At 50.0% G+C, this 23,923-nt stretch overlaps 2 protein-coding genes across 5 annotated transcripts in view; one reads left to right on the top strand and one right to left on the bottom strand.

The window, feature by feature from the left end:
• Positions 1 to 11,274, bottom strand: part of DHX37 (DEAH-box helicase 37) — a 44,462-nt gene extending 33,188 nt beyond the window's left edge. For 3 of the 4 annotated variants that reach the window (XR_004250606.2, XM_032168298.2, XM_032168296.2), the window contains exons 1-4: positions 11,059 to 11,251; positions 7,526 to 7,695; positions 3,967 to 4,079; positions 1,942 to 2,284 (exon numbers count right to left, since the gene is read on the bottom strand). Coding sequence is in view for 3 of the 4 variants with exons in the window: in XM_032168298.2 (XP_032024189.1) it covers positions 1,942 to 2,284; positions 3,967 to 4,079; positions 7,526 to 7,695; positions 11,059 to 11,164 (732 nt within the window). In the remaining variant the exon portion in view is untranslated. Of the gene's footprint in view, positions 1 to 1,941; positions 2,285 to 3,966; positions 4,080 to 7,525; positions 7,696 to 11,058 lie in introns of all 4 variants that reach the window. The other variant, XM_032168297.2, reaches the window with a different exon arrangement.
• A 2,679-nt stretch (positions 11,275 to 13,953) lies between these two features.
• The window catches only part of BRI3BP (BRI3 binding protein), a 34,309-nt gene continuing 24,339 nt past the window's right edge, over positions 13,954 to 23,923 (top strand). The window contains exon 1 of the mRNA XM_032168295.2: positions 13,954 to 14,306. Coding sequence (XP_032024186.1) covers positions 14,100 to 14,306 — 207 coding nt within the window. The 5' untranslated portion in view covers positions 13,954 to 14,099. The remainder of the gene's footprint in view (positions 14,307 to 23,923) is intronic.

Here is a 23,923-nt window from a genome sequence, read left to right as displayed (position 1 = left end):
CGCACCACTGCACTCCAGCCTGGGTGACAGAACAAGACACTGTCTTGAAAAAAAAAAAAAAGAAAGAAGAAAAGATAAAAAGCTACTCAATTCATGACCCAAAGATGGCTATGATGTCATTTGCAAACACTGCCCAAGAGAAACTTCTGCACATGCGCTCATAGGAGAGGGACAAGAACGTTTAAAACAGCAGTGAATAGGCCGGGCGCGGTGGCTCAAGCCTGTAATCCCAGCACTTTGGGAGGCCACGGTGGGCGGATCACAAGGTCAGGAGATCGAGACCATCCTGGCTAACACGGTGAAACCCCATCTCTACTAAAATACAAAAAATTAGCCGGGCGTGTTGGCGGGCGCCTGTAGTCCCAGCTACTCGGGAGGTTGAGGCAGGAGAATGGCGTGAACCCGGGAGGCGGAGCTTGCAGTGAGCCGAGATCGCGCCACTGCACTCCAGCCTGGGGGACAGGGAAAGACTCCGTCTCAAAAAAAAAAAAAACAAAAACAAAAACAACAAAAACAGCAGTGAAGGCCGGTCATGGTGCTCATGCCTGTAATCCCAGCACTTTAGGAGGCCAAAGTGGGCAGACTGCCTGAGCTTGGGAGTTGCCTGAGCTTGGGAGTTCAAGACCAGCCTGGGCAACATGGCAAAACCCTGTCTCTACAAAAAAAATACAAATTTAGCCAAGCGTAGTAGCGTGTGCCCACAGTCCCAGGCTCCTTGGGAGGGTGAGGCAGGAGGGTCACTTGAGCCTTGGAGGCAGAGGTTGCAGTCAGCTGAGATCAAACCTCTGCACTTTAGCCTGGATGACAGAGTGAGACCCTGTCTCGAACAAACAACAAAAACAGCAGTGAAGATAATAGCAAAAAGCTAAAACAACCAACTATCCAGCAACAGAATACTTATCCTGTGCTATATTCACACCGTGGAATACTCGATAGTGGGGAAAAAAATAAATGAGCCTCAGCTGCCTGCATCAACATGGATGTATCCCAGGATATAATGCTGAGTAACAAAAAAGCAAACTGGAATAACATAAATGACATGACACCACTTTTAAATACAGGCAAACCTACGGTATGTATTGCTTAGGAATATGGACAGGATGCGAATAGGGAAAAATTCACAAAGAAAAGCAGGAACTGAAGTCCCAAGGGATGGCAGGGACACGGGATGGAGGAGGCCAGGCCCCTGAGTGACCGCGCAGAGCAGAACCCCACACCCTCCTTGCCACCAGATGGCACTGCGTGATGACATCACCTAGAAGCAAACGTTTGTGGTGTGAAGCCACTGGCGCTTTGGGGTCGTTTGCTAGAGCAGTCAGCTTACCCTGATGAAGACTTATAAAAGCAGAAAAATGTACTTAGAATCAGGATCCCAATTCCATTCAACAGCCAACCATTATACCTCTAGGGATCCAGAGTTCCTATGTGGGCTGTGGGCTTTCCATGCCCCAAATCCTTTCATTGTCTTCACAACCCAGTGAGACACTCATTGTACCAGGAAGGAAACAGGCACAGAGAGGGGGAGCCCCTTCAGTAGCCGGAGTATTCCCATTTTACAGATGCGTGGGAAGTGAGCTGGAGAGCAGGGGAATCAGCACTTGATTTCGGGTGAACTGATTCACAGCCCAAACTCTTGTCTGGATCAGGGCAGCCCAGGCCAGGCCCGCTGGTCAGAGGGCAATGGCAATGAAGCTACTGCCGCCGACTTCCAACGCCCCGAGCCTGCCAGGCGTGCTGCCAGACACCCACCCTGCTCTGTGATCCTCCTCGCGCACCAATCCCTGCCACAGCCTCAAGGGAGGTGCAGTCACTCTCCCCTTTCCTAGATGGGGACACGGAGGCACAGAGAAGGGATGCCCTTGCCCCACTTCACCAGGACGTCCTCTGCACGCCCCTCGCCCGCTAACCTAGATTCTTAATCACAAACACAGGGTGGCAAACCTGCATTTCCGGGGAGCGGTTCACAGGGATGAAGACGGCGGGCTTAGCCAGGGCCCTGGGCAGTGGTGGGGCTGCAGCTGGAGGAGGAACAGGCATCCCAGCCGGCATGGGCTGACTGCTGGGTGCTGGAGCTGGCCGCAGAGGTGCCACGGTGGTCCCCACACCAGCCTCAGCCGGCTCAGCAGCCGGGTCCTCGTCCAGCTCCGACTCCTCCTCCAGCTCCGATTCCGACTCCTCTGACTCCTCCTCCTCCTCAGCTGAGGGCCAGCGGCGACGCTTCCGGTGGGCACCGCTGAGGCTGCTGATCTTCTCCTGGCCTGGGGCTACCACCTCATCAGGCTTCCTGTTGAGATAGCAGAGACTTCAGGCACAGAGGCCCCACCTCAATCTCCAGAGGTCAGGACTCCAGGGCCACACCCCTTTCTGCCTCAGGGCCTTTGCACCTGCTGTTCCACTCCCTGAAACGCCCTTCCTGCAGATACTTCCTCTCACTCCACTGAAGCCTCTGCTTAAGCACCAGCCGTCAGGGAGACTCCCTGACCACACACAGACCCCACATCTCTCCCTTCTCCCTCCACCTCGCTCTTCCCTGCTTCATTTTCTGCTCAGTGCTTCCCAGCGCGGGACACAGATGCACTCACCTAATGACTTCCCATGATTACATCTCCCCCCATGACACTGGGAAGCTCCTTAAGAGAAAGGACTTTATTTCTGTGCGCTGCTCTATCCCCAGGGCCTAGCAGAGAGCCTAGGACAGTCTCTGCACTTGATAAACAGTCACTAACTGACAGTGCTCACAGACACGGGTCAGGCCTCATGTAAATGAGCAGCACAGGCTGAGGAGACCGCAGAGCTGGGTGGGGCTGGGTAGGAGGGGCACACAGGCCATTTAAGGGTCAGCAGCTTGGTGGGGACATTGCTGGTGTGGCCGGATCGTCCAACTAGTCGAGACTAGGTGGGAATATGAATTCACCTTGTCGCCCAGGACGGAGTGCAGTGGTGCAATCGCGGCTCGCTGTAGCTTCAACCTCCCAGGCTCAGGTGATCCTCCCACCTCAGCCGCCAGAGTAGCTGGGACCACAGGCATGAGCCACCATGCCCAGCTAATTTTTGTATTTTTAGTGGAGATGGGGTTTCGCCATGTTGGCCATGCTGGTCTCAAACTCCTGACCTCAGGTGATCCACTCGCCTCGGCCTCCCAAAGTGCTAGGATTACAGGTGTGAGCCACGGCACCCTTCCAGCTGGGTTGTTCTAAGCCACCGTTGTTTGCAGTAATTGGTTATGGCAGCGCCAAGAAGCTAACATATTGGCAAACAGCACTCACGCCTTAAAACACGACACAAACCGGTTGGGGCGGTGGCTCACGCCTGTAATCACCGCATTTTGGGAGGCCAAGGAGGGCAGATCACCGAGGTTGGGAGTTTGAGACCAGCCTGACCAACATGGAGAAACGCCGTCTCTACTAAAAACACAAAATTAGCTGGGCGTGGTGGCGCATGCCTGTAATCCCAGCTACTTGGGAGGCTGAGGCAGGAGAATCGCTTGAACCTGGGAGGTGGAGGTTGCAGTGAGTTGAGATCACGCCATTGCACTCCAGCCTGGGTGACAGAGTGAGACTCCGTCTCAAAACAAAACAAAACAAAACAAAACAAAAAACACGACACAAACCAAACCAAACAAGACCCGCTGATGGGCCAAATCCAGCCCTTGACCACCTAATGGGAATTTCTGGCCTAATCAGCTGTACAAAAGCTGGAAGAGCTGTAACAAGGGACTCTACACCACAGGAAAACGACATCACTGCAGCGAGAAACTTTGCTGTCCTGGGTGTCACAGAAGGTTCAGCAGCATCTACGGCCTTTACCCACTAGAGGCATTTAGGATGACAATGAATTTTCAGCCACTCAGGCCACCACAAAGGTATTTTCTCAAATGTTCCACCCCCAGAGGACCCCATAACCTGTGCGCCCTCCCTAGGGGGCCCTGGAGGGAGGGCAGCGTTAGGAAAGGACCGGCCAACTCACTCTTTAGTGCGGTACATGCGGTCCCCAGTGCCCAGCTTGGAGGTGGTATAAAAGAGTCTCATCTCGGCTTCGGAAGCCTGGACTTCACTCAGCTTCTGTAGCATCTCTGCTCGCTGGGAAAGGAAACGAGTGTGTTACGCATTTGCCATCACGACCCTCTCCTAAGAAGGGAAGTGAGACTCTAATAAAATTTCAGCATCATTAACACCTGGAGTCTTTAAAATCAGAGGTCAAATCGCAATTCTACTGTTGCATGGTGTTCTTCCATCAACAGACACAGCAAGCTGGCTTTTTTAACCCCTTTTACAGAATCTGGGGTTGTATAAATGAGGTTCTTTGCAGCAGGGCATCGCAGTAGAAGACTATGGCCCATCAGATGTGCATCAACAGGAGACGAATAAAGCACAGCTCGGTCATGTACAGCAGCGCTCCCTAGCTGCTCTGAGGAAGGAGGCGGCTTTGTGTGTCTGATGCGAAATTGGTCCTGGAGCTACCCTGAGCAACGCTGTCTGCAGGGGGTGGACCCAGTCGGCTTCTTTCAGTTGGGTGAGGGTTTCGTGAGTTTTTGCTTTATTGTTCTTGTAATTGTACATATAGGTTTTATATACACTTCTTTTTTTTTTTTTTTTTGAGACGGAGTCTCGCTCTCTCACCCAGGCTGGAGTGCAGTGGCGCGATCTCGGCTCACTGCAAGCTCCGCCTCCCGGGTTCATGCCATTCTCCTGCCTCAGCCTCTCCGAGTAGCTGGGACTACAGGCGCCCGCCACCACGCCCAGCTAATTTTTTGTATTTTTAGTAGAGACGGGGTTTCACCGTGGTCTCGATCTCCTGACCTCGTGATCTGCCCGCCTCGGCCTCCCAAAGTGCTGGGATTACAAGCGTGAGCCACTGCGCCCGGCCTACACACTTCTATGTGTGTATTATACACACACACATATACACACACAGAGCAAGGTATAGCACAGAGGGAAAGGACCCTAAATAGGATTTAAAAATGACACACTGACCAGGCGCAGTGGCTCACGCCTGCAATCTCAGCACTTTAGGAGGCCGAGGCGGGTGGATCACCTGAGGTCAGGAGTTCAAGACCAGCCTAACCAACATGGTGAAACCAGGTCTCTACTAAAAATACAAAAATTAGCCAGGCATGGTGGCGCATGCTTGTGGTACCAGCTATCCGGGAGGCTGAGGCAGGACAATTGCTTGAACCTGGGAGGCAGAGGTTGCAGTGAGCTGAGATCATACCACTGCACTCCAGCCTGGGCGACAGAGCAAGACCTTGTCTCCAAAAAAAACAAAAGAACATGCTCACAGGTGAGTGAGTCTTCCCCCTACTAAGGCTCTGGGGACTGCCCATCCACGACTGCTGGAGAGAGACCCTCAAGCCTCCTGATGCGAAGACACAGCTCCCACGTGCAGTGGCCTCACCAAAAGTCAACCTTGATTCTCATGAAGCCTCCAGGTCAGGGTTCCTCAATCTCAGCACCATTGACATTTAGGGCCAAATAAGTTTTTGTTTTTCTGTGCATTGTAGGCTGTTAACAGCATCCCGTGGCTCCACCCGCCAGATACCAGCAGCACTCCCAAGTTGTTACAGCCCAAAATGTCTCAAGACACTGCCAAATGTCCCCGGGGCAGCGGGGGGGCGGCGCGTAAAACTGTCCCGGATGACAGTCACTGCTACAGATCCAAATACTAATGTACAAAAAACTCAGATGGCAGAGGAGCATGTTTCAAATAAAATTTTAAGGCTGGGTGCAGTGGCTCACGTCTATAATCCCTGCACTTTGGGAGGCCGAGACAGGTGGGTCACTTGAGGTTGGGAGTTCAAGACTAGCCTGACCAACATGGAGAAACCCTGTCTCTATTAAAAATACAAAGTTAGCCGGGCGTGGTGGCGCATGCCTATAATCCCAGCTGCTTGGGAGGCTGAGGCAGGAGAATCACTTGAATCCGGGAGGCGGAGGTTGCGGTGAGCCGAGATCATGCCATTGCACTCCAGCCTGGGCAACAAGAGCAAAACTCCATCTCAAAAAATAATAAAATAAAATAAAATAAAATTTTAAAAATCCAGAAGGTAGGACAAAGAACAAATAAACTACAATGGGAAAAAAAAAACAAGAAAAGGGTGAGGAGTATCCATGAAACAACAGGAAATTTAACCACTTGCTAGATGTTTGATATTAAAATAAAATATTAGGTGTGCTAATGGTATTCTGGTCATTTTTTAAAGTCTCTACTTACAGAGATACAAATTGAAATATTTACGGATAAAATGCTATGTATAGTGGGTTAAATGGCAGCCTCCCTCAAAGATGTGTTTGTATCCTGGAACTTGCGAACGTGACCCTATTTGGAAAAAGGTTTTGTAGATGTAATTATGTAATTACGTGAAGGATCTCAAGACGAGATGATCCTGAGTATCTGAGTGCGACCTAAATCCAATGAGAAGCGCCCTTCAAAGAGACACAGAGGAAAGGCCGAGGGAAGACGGAGGCAGAGATTAGAGTGACGCAGCCACAAGCCAAGGGAATGCCTAGAGCCGCCAGGAGCAGGAAGAGGCCAGGAATGACCCTCCCCTGAGCCCGGTGAGGAGCACAGCCCTGCTGACGCCTTGATCTCGGATTTCGGGCCTCCTGAGCTGGGAAGGAACGAATTTCTATTGTCCTAAGCCCCTCAGTTTGTGGTCATTTGTATGACATCCCCAGGAAACTAGTACAGATTCACTGTATGTGGGATTTGCTTCAAAATGACCCAGGGGTGGGAAAGTGACTAGCAGTGGAGATAATCCAAGATTGACCAAGGGCTGATCAATGTTGGAGCTGGTGATGGGCACATGGGAGTTCATCATACTGTTCTCTTTACTCTTGCAAATGTTTGAATTTCCCATGACAAACTTTTTTCCTCTATGAAAAAATTAAGGTTGGTCGGGCATGGTGGTTCACGCCTGTAATCCCAGCACTTTGGGAGGCTGAGGCGGGCGGATCACAAGGTCAGGATATCAAGACCATCCTGGCTAACATGGTGAAACCCCATCTCTACTAAAAATACAAAAAAAAAAAAAAAAAAAAAAAAAAAATAGCCTGACGTGGTGGCATGCACTTGTAATCCCAGCTACACAGGAGGCTGACGCAGGAGAATCACTTGAACCCAGGAGAACCTAAGATCATTTCACTGCACTCCAGCCTGGGCAACAGAGCAAGAATCCATCTAAAAAAAAAAATTTAAGGTTTGGTAGAGCCAGAAAAGATGTCGGGGGTGGGGGAACAAAACAAAAAAAAGAAAACAAAATTAAATTTAAATTTAAAAAGAAAAGAAGAAAAAACAATGAAGGAAAAAACTTTGACATTCTCCGGAATAGTTCAGTTCAGTTCCTCTGCCGTAGTAGCTGCATTTCAAGTGCTCAACAGCAATACGTGGTTAGTGGCTACCGCACTGGAATTTTCCTCATTCCAGAAAGTTCTATCAGTTGCGCCACAGAGACCCCCTCAGGAGAGAGACCCCCCATCTCTCTCTATGCTGGAGAGCCACTTGCAGACCCTGCCCGAGTAGGGCATACCTGGCTCTTTTTCTCCTTCTGTTCTAAGATTTTCTGCAGCACTTTCTTCTCCTTCTTGGTCAGAGGCTTCTTCTCCTTCTTCGACAGGGGAGGGGCTTTGGTCTTCTTTTTCTTCTTCCCCGGTAGAACGAGCGCGTTGCTTGCATCAACTCCCTTCAACGTGTCCTTGTCTGAAAGAGCACAGTTATTAAGGCCCCATTCTCCTTGAGGTAGCTCTGGTCCCGCCTCCCAGAGGCCCCCTGACCATGGGGGCCTCCTGAGCCTGCACACAGGAACAGGGGGGTCTGTGAGGTCAAATCTATTTTCATAACAATACTATGATGTTCTCAAGGCCAGGCGCAGGGGCTCATGCCTGTAATCCCAGCACTTTGGGAGGCTGAGGCAGGTGGCTCACTTGAGGTCAGGAGGTGAAATGTTGTCTCTACTAAAAATACAAAAATTAGCCAGGTGTGGTGGTGGGTGCCTGTAATCCTAGCTATTTGGGAGGCTGAGACAGGAGAATCTCTTGAAACTGGGAGGTGGAGGCTGCAATGAGCCGAGATCGTGTCACTGCACTCCAGCCTGGGCGACAGAGTGAGACTCCGTCTCAAAAAAAAAAAAAAACAAACAAACAAACAAAAAAAACACCCAATATTATGATTTTTCTCTTGTTGTTTTTTTGAGACAGTATCTCACTTTATCCCCCAGACTAGAGTGCAGTGGTGCGATCTCGGCTCACTGCAACCTCCGCCTCCCAGGTTCCAGCAATTCTCTTGCCTCAGCCTCCTGAGTAGCTGGGATTACAGGCATGTACCACCACGCCCCAGCTAATTTTTGTATTTTTAGTAGAGACGGGGTTTTACCATGTTAGCCAGGCGGTCTCGAACTCCTGACCTCAAGTGAGCCACCGGCCTCAGCCTCCCAAAGTGCTGGGATTACAGGCATGAGCCACCGAGCCCAGCCTGATGTTCTCTTAAGAGTGTAAGGTGGGTCCGGGCGCGGTGGCACATGCCTGCAATCCTAGCACTTTGGGAAAATCACCTGAGGCCAGGAGTTGGGGACCAGCCTGGCCAACATGGCAAAACCCTGTCTCTACAAAAAATACAAAAACTAGCCAGGTGTGATGGCATGCACCTATAATCCCAGCTAGACAGGAGGCTGAGGCACGAGAACTGCTTGAACCCAGGAGGTGGAGGTTGCAGTGAGCAGAGATCACGCCACTGCACTCCAGCCTAGGTGACAGAACGAGGCTCTATTTCAAAAAAAAAAAAAAAAGAAAAGAAAAGAAAGTATATAGTGGACTAGGCTAAGTTTCTGTCATATCTATTTCTAAACATAATAGTTTGAAAGTATATAATCTAGACAATTTTAGAAAAATTCAGTTATCCTAGCACTTTGGGAGGCCGAGGCGGGCGGATCACAAGGTCAGGAGATGGAGACCACGGTGAAACCCTGTCTCTACTAAAAATACAAAAAAATTAGCCGGGCATGGTGGCGGGCGCCTGTAGTCCCAGCTACTCGGAGAGGCTGAGGCAGGAGAATGGCGTGAACCCGGAAGGCAGAGCTTGCAGTGAGCCGAGATGGCGCCACTGCACTCCAGCCTGGGCGACAGAGCGAGACTCTGTCTCAAAAAAAAAAAAAGAAAAATTCAGTTATCATATCACTCTTCAACTCCACCAACTGCAGAATCTTAGGTAAGACAGACCTTAGCAAGTACCTGGGTCTGCCTGATGTCTAATGCTGGGGTTTGCTCTCTGGTGTTCCTGTGTGGGGAGGATCTGATTCTTTGATTAACCATTTGGTTTCTATGTCTTTATGTTACAAAGAGGACAGGTTTTGTGACCCTAATTAATTAAGTACAATGGGTTGGGTGCGGTGGCTCACGCCTGTAATCCTAGCACTTTGGGAGGCCGAGGCAGGCAGATCACCTGAAGTCAAGAGATTGAGCCACTGCACTCCAGCCTGGGGACAGAGCAAGGCTCCATCTCAAATAAATAAATAAATAAATAAAAGAAGGTAATCTGAGTCATGTTCTTATTAGATTCCTCTGGACCCTGAGAAAGGCAGGGATACATGGAAATGTCCTGTTCTGATGTGAGAAACATCTTTCCCCAAATCTCTGGGTCTGAGAGACCTCAGCCCTTCTGCTCAAGTGGTCCAGTTCCAAGTGTCAGCCCAGTGTCTACGGCCGTCTTTGAGGTGCTATCCTGAATTGTCACTGCCATCGTAACGGTTGTCACCTGTCCCGGGACATACCTCACCTCTGTAACCTTTCTTTACTTTTCAAAGCAACATATTTTCCCAAATTACCATCTCCAAAACTCTGATAGGAGGTAAGACGGCTACTGCAGGTTAAATATCCCTTTCCAGAAATGCTAGGGACCAGACGTGTTTTAGATTTAGGAATATCTGTATTCTATTCACTGGTTGAGCATCCCTAATCTAAAAATTTGAAATCTGGAATGCTCCAGTGAGCATTTCCTTAAGTGTCATGTTGACACTCAAAAACTGTTGAATTTTGGAGTATTTTGGATTAAGGCTGCTCAACGTGTGCTACTGGTCCCATTCTGCAGACGTGAAAACGGAGGCACAGAGATGTTAGGGGATCTGCCTCAACTCCCAGCCTGTCTGTGGAACTTTTTTTTTTTTTTTGAGATGGAGTCTCGCTCTCTCACCCAGGCTAGAGTACAGTGGCGCGATCTTGGCTCACTGCAACCTCCGTCTGCTGAGTTCAAGCCATTCTCCTGCCTCAGCCTCCTGAGTAGCTGGGACTACAGGTGCCCACCACCACAACTCCTCTGCTCTAAACGCTCCCATGGCTGCCCTCTCCCGTAGAGAAAAAGCCCCAGTCCTCGCCAAGACCGCAGTCCAGGCCCGACCTGCCCTGGCCACCTGTTTTTTCTCTCATCTCCAGGCAGTCACTCAGGTCTCCTTCAGATCTTGACTCTAACAAAGTGATGTCTTCTCCAGCAACTCTATGGGATGCTGCAACCCACCCAATGACCTCTTCTGTTTTATCTGCTCACTGTATCCACAGAACTTTCTATATGTTTATTCTTTGCCTGTCTCCTCCTATACAGCAGGTAAACTCAGGGATTTTCTAAAAATCTCCCTTTCTGCTATGTCTCCAGTGCCTAGAATAGTACCTAGCATGTAATAAGGGCTACTACTAAAAAGGGGTCTGAGAGAAATGTCAGCCAGCCTGGAGCTGAGCAGACAAGACTGGGCTGAAAATACACATTTGGGGGTCGCTGGAGATTATAAAGAGATTATAATCGAAGTCATGGGAACGGATGGAACTACTCCTATTTTTTCGCCAAATTCTCCATGTTACTATTTGAGGGCGGGAGAAATCCCGGGCATTCCATATACACTGTTAAAACTAGGCTGTCACTAAGCCCCTCTCTTTTGGATCATCTGGAATGGGGGGACCCATTCTCCCATTCCAGATGATCCATTCCACCCCTCTGGGATCCCCACCCGAGTCCTGAAGGCAGGGCACAGGCCGCCCTGGGAAATCCCCGAAATCCAGCCCCCGTCCGGGGATGTCTTACCCTCCAGTTCCAGCTGCACGGGGGGCGGTTCGGGGGGGCCCTTCGAGGGGCCGGGGCCCGCCTGCTGGCGCCCCTTGATGTTGTACCGCCGGCGCAGCTTCCCCATGGCGACTAGGTCCGGGTGGGCGCTCCAGCGGGCCGGACCAGCAGAGCAATCCGAAACCCAGCCCACGTGGGTTCCCAGACCACCAACTCCGGCCGTGAGACTTCCGGGTTGCGTTATCGCGAGAGCTGTAACTGACTTTGCGGCTGAGGGGCGAGGTTGGAAGAGAAACCTAGCGGACAGGCGGAGCTGGGCCAGGCAGGGGGCGGGGCTATTTAGAGAAGTAGGCGGGGCCTGAGGTCCCAGCGCAGGCCCACGTTTTAAGTCCGGGGCTGTTCTCGCTCGGGGTAGTCTCGGTTTAAATATGACTTATATCTACTGATACTAATTTGGCTGCTTGGGAGTGGAAGTGTTTTGCCACCTTTTAAAATATACCCCGCCCCGAGTACTCCAAACTTCTTCCTCCCAACCCTGGTTTGTGTATCTGCATTTTCTGATACTCCTACAAGAAACGTATTAGTCGTGTAGTTTTAAAAAGGCAGCAAATATTTCCATCACAGGGATAGATGGAAGGTCTAAAAGGCGGACTCTACGGGCGCGGTGGCTCACGCCTGTAATCCTAGCACTTTTGGAGGCCGAGGCGGGTGGATCACGAGGTCAGGAGTTCAAGACCAGCCTGGCCAAGATGGTGAAACCCCCGTCTCTACTAAAAATACAAAAAAAAATTAGCTAGGCCTGGTGGCGGGCGTCTGTAATCCCAGCTACTCGGGAGGCTGAGGCAGAGAATTGATTGAACCCAGGAGGTGGAGGTTGCAGTGAGCCGAGATTGCACCACTGCACTTCAGCCTGGGCGACAGAGCTAGACTCTGTCTCAAAAAAAAAAAAAAAAATTAAAGTTGTCTATTAGATAACTTTAAATTCCCATTACCACATCACATAGTAACACCCTGGGAAACAATGCATTATTATTATTATTATTGTTATTATTATTATTTTTGAGACAAGGTCTGGCTTTGTTGCCCAGGCTGGAGTGTAGTGGAGCAATCTCGGCTCACTGCAACCTCTGCCTCCCAGGTTCAAACGATTCTCCTGCCTCAGCCTTCCAAGTAGCTGGGACTACAGGTGCCCGCCACCACCCCCGGCTAGTTTTTGTATTTTAGTAGAGACGGAGTTTCACCATGTTGGCCAGGCTGGTCTCAAACTCCTGACCTCAGGTGATCTGCCTGCCTCGGCCTCCCAAAGTGCTGGGATTACAGGCATGAGCCACCACGCCCGACTTTTTTTTTTTTTAAGCGATAAGATCTCGCCCTGTGGCCCAGGCCGGAGTGCAGTGGTACAATCACCACTCGTTGAAGCCTTGACCTCTCCTCCCACCTCAGCCTCCTGAGTAGTTAGGACTACAGGCACACACCACCACGACCAGCTAATTTTTCTATTTTTTTGCAGAGATGGTGTCTCCCTATGTTGCTTAGACTGGTCTCAAAATCCTGGGCTCAAGGGATCCGCTTGTCTTGGCCTCCCAAAGTGCTGGAATTACAGGCATGAGCCACCGCATCCGGCCTCATTTTGTATTTTTAGTAGAGACGGGGGAGAGTTCTCCATGTTGGTCAAGCTGGTCTCGAACTCCCGACCTCAGGTCGCCCGCCTCAGCCTCCCAAAGGGCTGGAATCACAGGCGTTAACCACCGCACCCGGCCTACAAAAAAGTTTTTAAAAAGATAAACAATACGGGAAAAAATGTGCAAAGGATATGAATAGGTAATTCACAGCGAAGTAATTCAAATGGCCAATAAATCTATGAAAATCTTACTAGGAATCCAGAAAATGTAAATTCAAAAATAAGAGCATTTTTTATTCTTGGGATTGGCAAAAATCGAGTTTTATTTTCTTGGTTGTCTAAAAAAAAAATGTTGGTTAGACTTGATTTGTTTCATTTAGGATGCAAACAGAGTCCTTGCATTGCATGGGTTATTATGGCTCTTAAGTCTTTAAAACCAATTATCCTCCTCTCCGCTCACCTTTTATATCGCTTATTTATTGAACAAACTGGGTCGTTTGTTTCGTAGAATGCCCCACATGCTGGAGTAGGTTGGTTGCTTCTGCTGCTTCTAAGTTTTCCTTATCTGCCATATTTCCTGTAAACCGTAGGTTTGATCTGGAGGCCCCATCAGGTTCATGCTCAACTTGTCTTGGCAAGAATCCAACGCAGGTGGCGCTGGTACTTCCTGGCACTAAGATCGATTGGCGGGACCGGGACTTCGCGGCTTGGCCCCTCCATTTTCAAGTTCCCCGCCAAAACCCTCGCCTCTTGGTTTTACCCATTTCTGATGATCATCGCGTGAATCCATCATTCCACTGAGGGGTGCCAAGTAATTTTCGGATTCTCTCATTCATCCTCATGTATTAGCTGGACTTTGCTAAAAGAAAGTCCCTCCCCAACTATTTTGGGGCTCTGAAATACAGCTCATTCAGGAAGGGCAGGAGGATGCCTGATGCGTTCTTGTTATTTAAAATTTTCAGAATGAATGAGCTGATGCCCACGAGGGCGAATTTTGGGGTACCATTATAATACATTCAGGGAGATTACATATATGTCTATTTCATGTTTTCCAATCAGTTGCAGTCACTTTCCTGGTTGAAGCTGTTGCAAGTTTTACAGGCACGGGTTGCTTTTCCACGGATAAGTTAAAAAAGAGAATTATTTTATTTAAATGATGACAAGCCGCACCGGGTCGGGGCAGGCTTCCGGGAGGCGGGCGCGGGGCCCCGGGGCCGGGTCGCGTTGGTCCCGCGCCGGGGGCGGGGCGCGGCGTGGGCTGGGCCGTGCGCCTTTGCGCGCGGGGCGGGGCGGGTGGCGCAGCAGCGGCGGCGGCGGCGGCTGTGGGTAAAGGCGCGGCGCGCGGCCCCCGAGCGCGCCAACCTTGCCCTAGCCAGAGTCCGCGGCGGCCCGGCGCACGGCCCTCACCCCGCACCGCGACCCCGCACCCCGCCGGCCGAGCATGGGCGCGCGCGCCTCAGGCGGGCCTCTGGCCCTGGCCGGGCTCCTGCTGCTGCTGCTGCTGCTGCTCGGGCTGCTGGCCCCGGGCGCGCAGGGGGCGCGGGGCCGCGGCGGCGCGGAGAAGAACAGCTACCGCCGCACGGTCAACACCTTCTCCCAGAGCGTCAGCAGCCTGTTCGGCGAGGACAACGTGCGCGCCGCTCAGAAGGTGGGCGCCGGGCCCGCGCCCGCGGTCACCTTGCCCCGGCCGCCGCGCACCTGGCTGCCAGGGCCGACCTGGGAGGAGCGCGGCCTCCGGGGCTGCCCGCCCGGCCGGCGCGCGGGAAGAGGGGGTCCGGCCTGCGTCTCGGGGCCTACCGCCTGCGGTCCCTGCCGGGCCTGACCAGTGGGGGTCTGGGCGGCCGGGCCTCTGGGCGCCCTCTCCTCTGCGCCGCGCTTCTCCTTGGACCTTGCCCCCGCAGTCGGCGCAGCCAGAGTCTCTCCCGGCTGCGCTGACGCCCGCCGCGCGTCTCATTCATTCATTCACCGCGTTTGAATGGCTCCTACTGTGAGGCAGGCAGCGCGCTGGCGCCCTCGGTCCCCACGCGGCTGCGCCCTCCCCAGCTACCCCGGGTTTGTCCTAGCCTCGCATCCCGACCCACTTCCCCTTGTACCTCTGCCCCACTCCTCCTCCTGCTTTGAAGATACTTGGAGTTGTTTTTACTTTACAGGAAAAGAAGGGAGCAATGCGATTTGCTCGGTGGCTTTGGGAAACCGAGCACCTACTGTGTGCGGGGCTTTTCGCGTGGAGCCTTTTGTTTAGTTTGGGGAGGTCCCGGATCCTGCAGCCTCCTGGGAAGGGTGTTGAGTCCCAGGAGGAGCGCAGGGGGTTTTCCTCAATTCCTGCTCTCGGAGCTAGGTGCGATAGGGGTGCCATTCCGGGCGGAAGTCTGCCGACCAGCTCCTGAGAAGGAGGAAGTTCCTGGGGACAGTTGTGTGTGGTATTGCGGTTCCTTTGCTCTTCCCTGGGGAGGAGGGGGATCTTGCTTGCTGCCAGCCCTCCTGGGGTTTTGGAGTCAGAGAAGTTTGGGTTCAAGTTGGAGCTCTATCAGTTGGATGGCTTTGGGGAAGTGACTTCACTTCTTTGAGCCTGTTTCTTTATTTGTTAAATGGGGATAGTGATCATACCCCTTCATTGCGAGGTTGTAATTATGACTAGTTGGTACCTTCCTGGCCCAGAATCATGGCTAAAAAGTTAAAGTTTTCTGCTCATTGAGAGGGAGTGGGGAATAGAAGGGAACATGAAGGCCCAAATCAGATTGACTGCATGTTCTTACTGGATAACATGAAAGGTTAATTTGTTAGGAAAACGGTAACTTTTGACCTCCCTTTCCTATGGGCAGGGGCACGTCTTGCACAGGTGGGTCTGTGTCTTCATACTTGTGGGGGAGAGAACGCTTTGTAGGTGGCCAAAGAGGGGCAAGGAAGCAGGGCTGAACGCCTGAATATGAAAAGGTTGCCCTGGAGTCTGGCGGGGGGAAAGGATCAGGGGTGTGAGTGCAGGGAGTCCCACCTACTTCCTCTTGATGCGGTTCCGGAGCTATTTGAAGGCAGAAATCATTTGTTTTAGAGCAAAAATAAGCCTGTCTTTTTCACGAAGGGTGACCACAGCATCCCCATGTCTCAACTGACGGTGGTTCCATGTGACAATCTAAGGCCAACAAACATGAAATATGAGTGGATATTTAAGACTTTTACTTAAATAAGGCAATCTGTATTCTGGCAGAGCATCTCCGAATCTGGGGGTCAGAGCTCTTCCTGGGGTAAACCGGGGTTTGTGCCTTTAATAGAGATGCTAATGATTACTAAGTGCTTTTGTAGATAGAATAACCTTATGTAATCCTTAGAATGACCCTGTGCGGTAAGTACTGTTACTGTTCCCATTTGACAGATGAGGAAACTGAGACACAGCAGTGAAGTGGCTGGTTTCAGGTCAGATGGGTGGCACAGCCAGGATGTGAACCTAGACAGAGTGGACATGGAGCCCACATTAGTATCTCGCCTGTTTTCCTGCCTCATGACCCCTTCCCTGTTCCCCGAGTCCGTGCAGTATCCAGAGGCTGACCTGACTTGTTTCTTTCCTTTTTGTGTTTTTGAGATGGGGGTCTAGCTCTGTTGCTCAGGCTGGAGTGCAGTGGCGTGATCTCGTCTCACCACAACCTCCACCTCCCAGGTTCAAGCAATCCTCCCCCCTCCCCCTCCCAAGTAGTTGGGATTACAGGTGTCCACCACCATGCCTGGCTAAGTTTTGTATTTTTAGTAGAGACGAGGTTTCACCGTGTTGGCCAGGCTGGTCTCAAACTCCTGACCTCAAGTGATCTGCCCGCCTCAGCCTCCCAAAAGTGCTGGGATTACAGGCGTAAGCCACCGTGCCCAGCCTGTTTTGTGAATTTTAAATAAAGGAAAATTGGGTCTGCTAGCAACTGTAGTTATCAGCATGCCTGGGTTTACTAAGTAGAGCCAAACCTGCTTTGTGAAGTTTAATGGTATTTAAAAAAACACCCCATATTCTTTTTTTTTTTTTTTTCCGAGATGGAGTCTTGCTTTGTGGCCCAGACTGGAATGCAGTGGCGCAGTCTTGGCTCATGGCAACCTCTGCCTCCCAGGTTCAAACAATTCTCCTTCCTCAGCCCCCTGAGTAGCTGGGATTACAGGCGTGTGTGCCACCATGCCTGGCTAATTTTTGTATTTTTAGTAGAAATGGGGTTTCACCATGTTGGCCAGGCTGGTTTTGAACTCCTGACCTCATAATCCGCCCTCCTCAGCCTCCCAAAGTGCTGTGATTAGAGGCGTGAGCCACCGTGCCTGGCCCCCCATATTCTAATCTAGGACTTGTCTGAAATAAACCTACGACCATCCTGTTTGGAGCATGAGAACAGACATGAGTTTGAATCCTAGCTGTTTCTCACTCACTGTGTGACCCTAAGCCAGTTGTTTTACTTCTCTCCTTTTTTTTTTTTTTTTTTTTTTGAGATGCAGTCTCGCTTCTTCTCCCACGCTGGAGTGCAATGGCGAGATCTCAGCTCACTGCAACCTCTGCCTCCCGGATTCAAGCAATTCTCCTGCTTCAGCCTCCCTAGTAGCTGGGATTACAGGCAGATGCCACCACGACCAGCTAATTTTTGTATTTTTAGTAGAGACAGGATTTCACTGTGTTGGCCAGGCTGATCTCGATCTCATGACCTCAGGTGATCTGCCTGCCTTGGCCTCCCAAAGTGCTGGATTTACAGGCATGAATCACCGTGCACCGCCCAGTTTCTTTACTTATCTGTGTCCCATTTGTGCAGAGGAGATAAATTGGGGAATTAAAGGAGTTTGGTTGGGCTGCACAATGCCAGGCACTGAATAAGCATTTAGTAAATGGTAGAATATTTTTATATGAAGGGAATTTGTCTGGTAGGAGAGTGATAGACTTATTAATTCCTTTAAAAATTATTAAGTGATGGCCCTGGCACGGTGGCTCACACTTGTAATCCCAGCACTTTGGGAGGCCAAGGTGGGCAGCTCATCTGAAGTCAGGAGTTTGAGACCAGCCTGGTCAACATGGCGAAACCCCGTCTCTACTAAAAATACAAAAATTAGGCCAGGTGTGGTGGCTCACGCCTGTAATCCTAGCACGTTGGGAGGCCAAGGCGGATAGATCACCTGAGGTCAGGAGTTCAAGACCAGCCTGACCAACATGGTGAAACCCTGTCTCTACTAAATACGAAAAATTAGCTGGGCATGGTGGCACATGCCTGTGATCCTAGCTACTTGGGAGCCTGAGGCAGGAGAATAGCTTGAACCTGGAAGGCGGCCGTTGCAGTGAGCCGAGATTGCGCCATTGCACGCCAGCCTGGGCAACAAGAGTGAAACTCTGTCTCAAAAAAAAAAAAAAAATTAGCTGGGCGTGGTGGTGCATGCCTGTAATCCCAGCTACTTGGGAGGCTGAGGCAGGAGAATAGATTGAGCCCAGGAGGCTGAGGTTGCAGTGAGGTTGAGTCGTCCCCCCTGCACTGAAGCCTGGGCGACAGAGACTCCATCTCAAAAAAAATTATTAAGCAACTTATACACATGTGTTCATAGCAACACTTTCTACAATAGCTAAAAACTGGAAATATCCCGGCCGGGCGCAGTGGCTCACGCCTGTAATCCCAGCGCTTTGGGAGGCCGAGGTGGGCGGATCACGAGGTCAGGAGATCAAAACCATCCTGGCTAACACGGTGAAACCCTGTCTCTACTAAAAATACAAAAAATTAGCCGGGCGTGGTGGCGGGTGCCTGTGGTCCCAGCTACTCTGGAGGCTGAGGCAGGAGAATGGCGTGAACCCGGGAGGCGGAGCTTGCAGTAATCCGAGACCGCCCCACTGCACTCCAGCCTGGGTGACAGAGCGAGACTCTGTCTCAAAAAAAAAAAAAAAAAGTGGAAATATCCCAAATGTCTTATCAGCTGATGAAGGGATAAAATGTGATGTGTCTGTATAATGAAATGTGATTCGGCCATAAAAAGGAGGCCGGGCGCGGTGGCTCAAGCCCGTAATCCCAGCACTTTGGGAGGCCGAGGCGGGCAGATCACGAGGTCAGGAGATCGAGACCATCCTGGCTAACACGGTGAAACCCCGTCTCTACTAAAAATACAAAAAATTAGCTGGGCGTGTTGGCGGGCGCCTGTAGTCTCAGCTACTTGGGAGGCTGAGGCAGGAGAATGGCGTGAACCCAGGAGGTGGAGGTTGCGGTGAGCTGAGATCGCGCCACTGCGCTCCAGCCTTGGGGACAGAGAAAGACTCCGTCTCAAAAAAAAAAAAAAAAAATAGTATTGCTATATGCTACAACTTGGATGAACCTTGAATAAAAAAATAAGAGAAGCCAGACATGAAAGGGCACACATTATATGATTCCATTTACAGCATATGAAATATCTGGAATAGGAAGATCCATAGAGACAGAAAGCAGATGGGTGGTTGCCAGGGGCTGGGGGAGGGAGCAATGGGGGAATTACTGCTTAATTGATCAAGGGTTTCCTTTTGGGGTGATGACAGATTGTGGAACTAGATAATGATGGTTGCATGACATTGTGAATGTACTCACTGCCACTGAATTGTACACTTTAAAATGGTTAAAATGGCCAACTTTACGTGTATATGACTACAATTTTTTTAAAAAATTGGCCTGGTGCAGTGGCTCACATCTGTAATCCCACCTCTTCGGGAGGCCTAGGTGGGAGGATCGCTTGAGCCCAGGAGTTTGAGACCAGCCTGGGCAACATAGCGAGACCCCATCTCTACAAAAACCAAAAACATTAGCTAGGCATGGTGGTGCACACCTGTGGTCCCAGCTACTTGGGAGGTTGCATCGGGAGGATCACTTGATCCTCTGGGAGGTTGAGACTACAGTGAGCTGTGATCACACCACTGTACTCCAGCCTCAGGGACAGCACAAGACTCTGTCTCCAAAAAAAACAAACAAATGAAAAATTTCAAGCACCTACTGTATGTGGAGAAAATGATTCCTCTCAGGCAGAATATAGCTGGACTGATGTGGTGGGAACATCCTGAATACCAGGTTGAGAAACTAGTACTTTTTTCCCTTGCTCCTTGGTCGTAGTTGCATGGAATACAATTTCATGTAGTTCTGAAGGTTAAGAAACTACACTTCCCACTCCTGACCTCTCTCCCACCCCCTTCCCTGAAGCAGTCAGATATTCTGAACATGTATAAATATATGGATCTATAGATCTGTTCCCTGTGTTGGTTTTTGTTTATTTTGCACTATGCACACTGTTTCGTATTTTTATTTTATTTTTCCCTGAGACAGAGTCTCACTCTGTCGCCCAGGCTGGAGTGCAGTAGCTCAGTCTTGGCTCACTGCAGTCTCTACCTCCCGGGCTCAAGTGATCCTCCTGCATCAGCCTCTCAAGTAGCTGGGATTACAGGTCTGCACCACCATGCCCTGCTAAGTTTTGTATTTTTTGTAGAGGTGTGGTTTCACTATATTGCCCAGGCTGGTCTCTAACTCCTGGCCTCTAGTTATCTACCTGCCTCAGCCTCCCAAAGTGCTGGCATTACAGGCGTGAGCCACTGCGCCGGCCCCTGTTTTTAAAAATGAATAAATTTTGGGCTGGATGTGGTGCCTCATGCCTGTAATCCCAGCACTTTGGGAGGCCGAGGCGGGCAGATCACAAGGTCAGGAGATCGGGACCATCCTGGCGAACACGGTGAAACCCCGTCTCTACTAAAAATACAAAAAATTATCCGGGCATGGCGGTGTGCGCCTGTAGTCCCAGCTACTCAGGAGGCTGAGGCAGGAGGATGGTGTGAACCCGGGAGGTGGAGCTTGTAATGAGCCAAGATCGTGCCACTGCACTCCAGCCTGGGCAACAGAGCAAGAATCTGTCTTAAAAAAAAAAAAAAAAAAGAATAAATTTTGGAGGGCCAGTTACAGTGGCTCACGCCTGTAATCCCAGCACTTTGGGAGGCTGAGGCGGGTAGATCACCTGAGGTCAAGCGTTCGAGACCAGCCTGGCCAACATGGTGAAACCCTGTCTCTACTAAAAATACAAAAATTAGCCAGGCCTGGTGGCATGTGCCTATAGTCCCACCTACTTGGAGGGCTGAGACAGGAGAATCGCTTGAACCCCGGAGGTGGAGATTATAGTGAGTGGAGATCACGCCACTGCACTCCAGCCTGAGCAACAGAGTGAGACTCTGTCTCAAAAAAAAAAAAAAAGGAAGATCAGAACTTATCAGTACATAAACTTTGCTTCCTCCTTGTGAAGGGCTGCAAAGAGCACATTGCTGTAAGGATGTGCCATTGTTGAACCTGCCCCTGGTGGCTAACATTTCATCCTGTCTCGGGCCACTCTAAACATGGCTGCAGTGTAGGTCTTTCTATATGTATTGTTTTGTGTGCACCTAGACAAGTTCATCTGTAAATTGTTAGAAGTGGAATTGCTGAGTCAAAGGGTCTGTGCATTTAAAAAGTTGTTTTTTTTTTTTTTTTTGAGACGGAGTCTCGGTGTGTCACCGAGGCTGGAGTGCAGTGGTACAATCTCTGCTCACTGCAACCTCCGCCTCCCGGGTTCACGCCATTCTCCTGCCTCAGCCTCCCAAGTAGCTGGGGCTACAGGCGCCTGCCACCATGCCCGGCTAATTTTTTGTATTTTTAGTAGAGACGGGGTTTCACCGTGTTAGCCAGGATGGTCTTGATCTCCTGACCTCGTGATCCGCCCGCCTCGGCCTCCCAAAGTACTGGGATTACAGATGTGAGCCACCACTCCCGGCCTTTTTTTTTTTTTTTAAGAGACAGGTTCGTGCTCTGTCACCCAGGCTGGAATGCAGTGGTAAAATCATAGTTCACTGAAGCCTTGAACTCCTCGCTTCAGGTAGTCCTCCCAACCTCAGCCTCCCAAAGTGCTGGGATTACAGGGGTGAGCCAGCACTCCCTGCTCTTTTACTTTTTTTTTTTTTTTTTTTGAGACAGAGTTTCATTCTTCTTGCCCAGGCTGGAGTGCAATGGCATGATCTTGGCTCACTGCAACCTCTGACTCCTGGGTTCAAGTGATGCTCCTTTGTCAGCCTCCTGAGTAGCTGGGATTATAGGCGCATGCCTCCATGCCCAGCTACTTTTGTATTTTTAGTAGAGACAGGGTTTCTCCATGTTGGTCAGGCTGGTGTCGAACTCCTGACCTCAGGTGATCCACCTGGCTTGGCCTCCCAAAGTGCCGGATTACAAGCGTGAGACACTGTGCCTGGCATTTTACTTTTTTTTTTTTTTTTTTAGACGGAGTTTCACCGTGTTAGCCAGGATGGTCTCGATCTCCTGACCTCGTGATCCGCCCGCCTCGGCCTCCCAAAGTGCTGGGATTACAGGCGTGAGCCATGGGGCCCGGCCTACATTTTTAATTGAAATGTAATTGGTGTACGTTTTTTGCTTACATGAATCTATAGCATCATGAATTGTCACACACACAACACACTCCTTGACCAGCAAATCTAAAAATGGATTGTTCCAGCCTCCAGAAGTCCCTTTCTGCTCCCACATGGTTACTAACCCCCTAAGGTCACTACTGTGTTGATGTCTGCCCATGTGAATTAACTCTGTTTGCTTGAGCCCTTGCATAGTAAGAGCTCTATATGCATTGTTCATATTGCAAAGATACTACTAAATGGTCCTTCAAAGAGTGATAGCAGTTTCTCCACTCTCACTAGACACGTGTGAAGGCTAGTTCCCAAGCCCTTTCTAATGAAGTGGCTCATTAAATTTTTTTTTTTTTTGAGACAGAGTCTTGCTCTGTCGCCCAGGCTGGAGTGCAGTGGCGTGATCTCGGCTCACTGCAACCTCCGCCTCCCGTGTTGAAGTGATTCTCCTGCCTCATCCTCCCAAGAGCTGGGATTACAGACATGTGCCACCATGCCCAGCTAATTTTTGTATTTTTAGTAGAGAGAGTTTTTAACCATGTTGGCCAGGCTGGTCTTGAACTCGCGACCTCGTGATCTGCCTGACTCAGCCTCCCAAAGTGCCGGGATTACAGGCGTGAGACACCCCACCCGGCCTCATTAAACTTTTTGGCTTTATTATGTATGAGACAGATGGTCTTTTCATTTATTCAGAATCCATCGATATGTTCTGGGAACTGCCTTTTGGTTTTTTTTTCTTTTTGCCGTTCTATTGAGCTGTTGGGTTCTTTTGTTTTAGCATTTTTTTTTTTTTTTTTTTATAAAGAGGCTTGCATTTTTTGCTGTTTGCAAGAAAGTATTTTGAGCAAAATAACTTTGACACTTTCCAGTCCTTTTTCCCCTACCAACATTTTAACAGCTTTTTTGAGGTGTAATTGCACTACACCTCAATAGACTGTGTGTATTTAAAGTGTACAAGTTGACACCTTTAGACATACACACTTGTGAAAAATTACCACAGTCAAGATAATGTTTCCTATAATTTTTTTTTTTTTTTTTTTTTGAGACGGAGTCTCACTCTGCCGCCCAGGCTGGAGTGCAGTGGCGCAATCTCGGCTCACTGCAAGCTCCGCCTCCCAGGTTCACGCCTTTCCCTTGCCTCAGCCTCTCGAGTAGCTGGGACTACAGGCGCCCGCCACCACACCTGGCTAATTTTTTGTATTTTTAGTAGAGACAGGGTTTCACCATGTTAGCTAGGATGGTCTCGATCTCCTGACCTCATGATCTGCCCGCCTTGGCCTCCCAAAGTGCTGGGATTACAGGCGTGAGCCACCGCGCCCGGCCTGTTTCCTGTAATTTTTTATGTTGAAAATTTTTCGAAGTACCAAAATGCTGAAAGAACAGAACAAGGAATAGCTGCAAACATCTCCCCTAAAGTCACCAGTTCTTAAATTTCCCCTCAAACTTTTTTCTCTACAAACACGTCTCATAGACGCATACACACACGCACACACATTTATTTTTATTTTTTGGCAGGGATCATTTGAAAGTTAGTTGCAGACATTTTAATACTTTTTCCTACAGAACCACAATACCATTGTCTCAGCCAAGAAACTTAAATATAGTACAGTATTTTGTAATAGACGGTCCATATTCAAATTGTCTTTATAGCTCATAAAAAATCCAATACCCAGTCAAGGACTGCTCATGCATTTGGTGTTCATGTCTTTAGTCTGTCAGAGTTTCCTCACTTTTGGTGGAGGAAGGGACTTAATTATGAATTTTTTTTTTTTTTTTTGAGATGGAGTCTTACTCTGTCACCCAGGCTGGATTGCAGTGGCGTGACCTCGGCTCACTGCAAGCTCCACCTCCCGTGTTCGTGCCATTCTCCTGCCTTAGCCTCCCAAACAGCT

Source organism: Hylobates moloch, unplaced genomic scaffold, assembly GCF_009828535.3.
Source record: "Hylobates moloch isolate HMO894 unplaced genomic scaffold, HMol_V3 SCAFFOLD_12, whole genome shotgun sequence".
In the NCBI taxonomy this organism is placed as follows: domain Eukaryota; kingdom Metazoa; phylum Chordata; class Mammalia; order Primates; family Hylobatidae; genus Hylobates; species Hylobates moloch.
The sequence above is the reverse complement of the archived record's forward strand: the minus strand, read 5'-3'. Positions and strand labels throughout refer to the sequence as shown.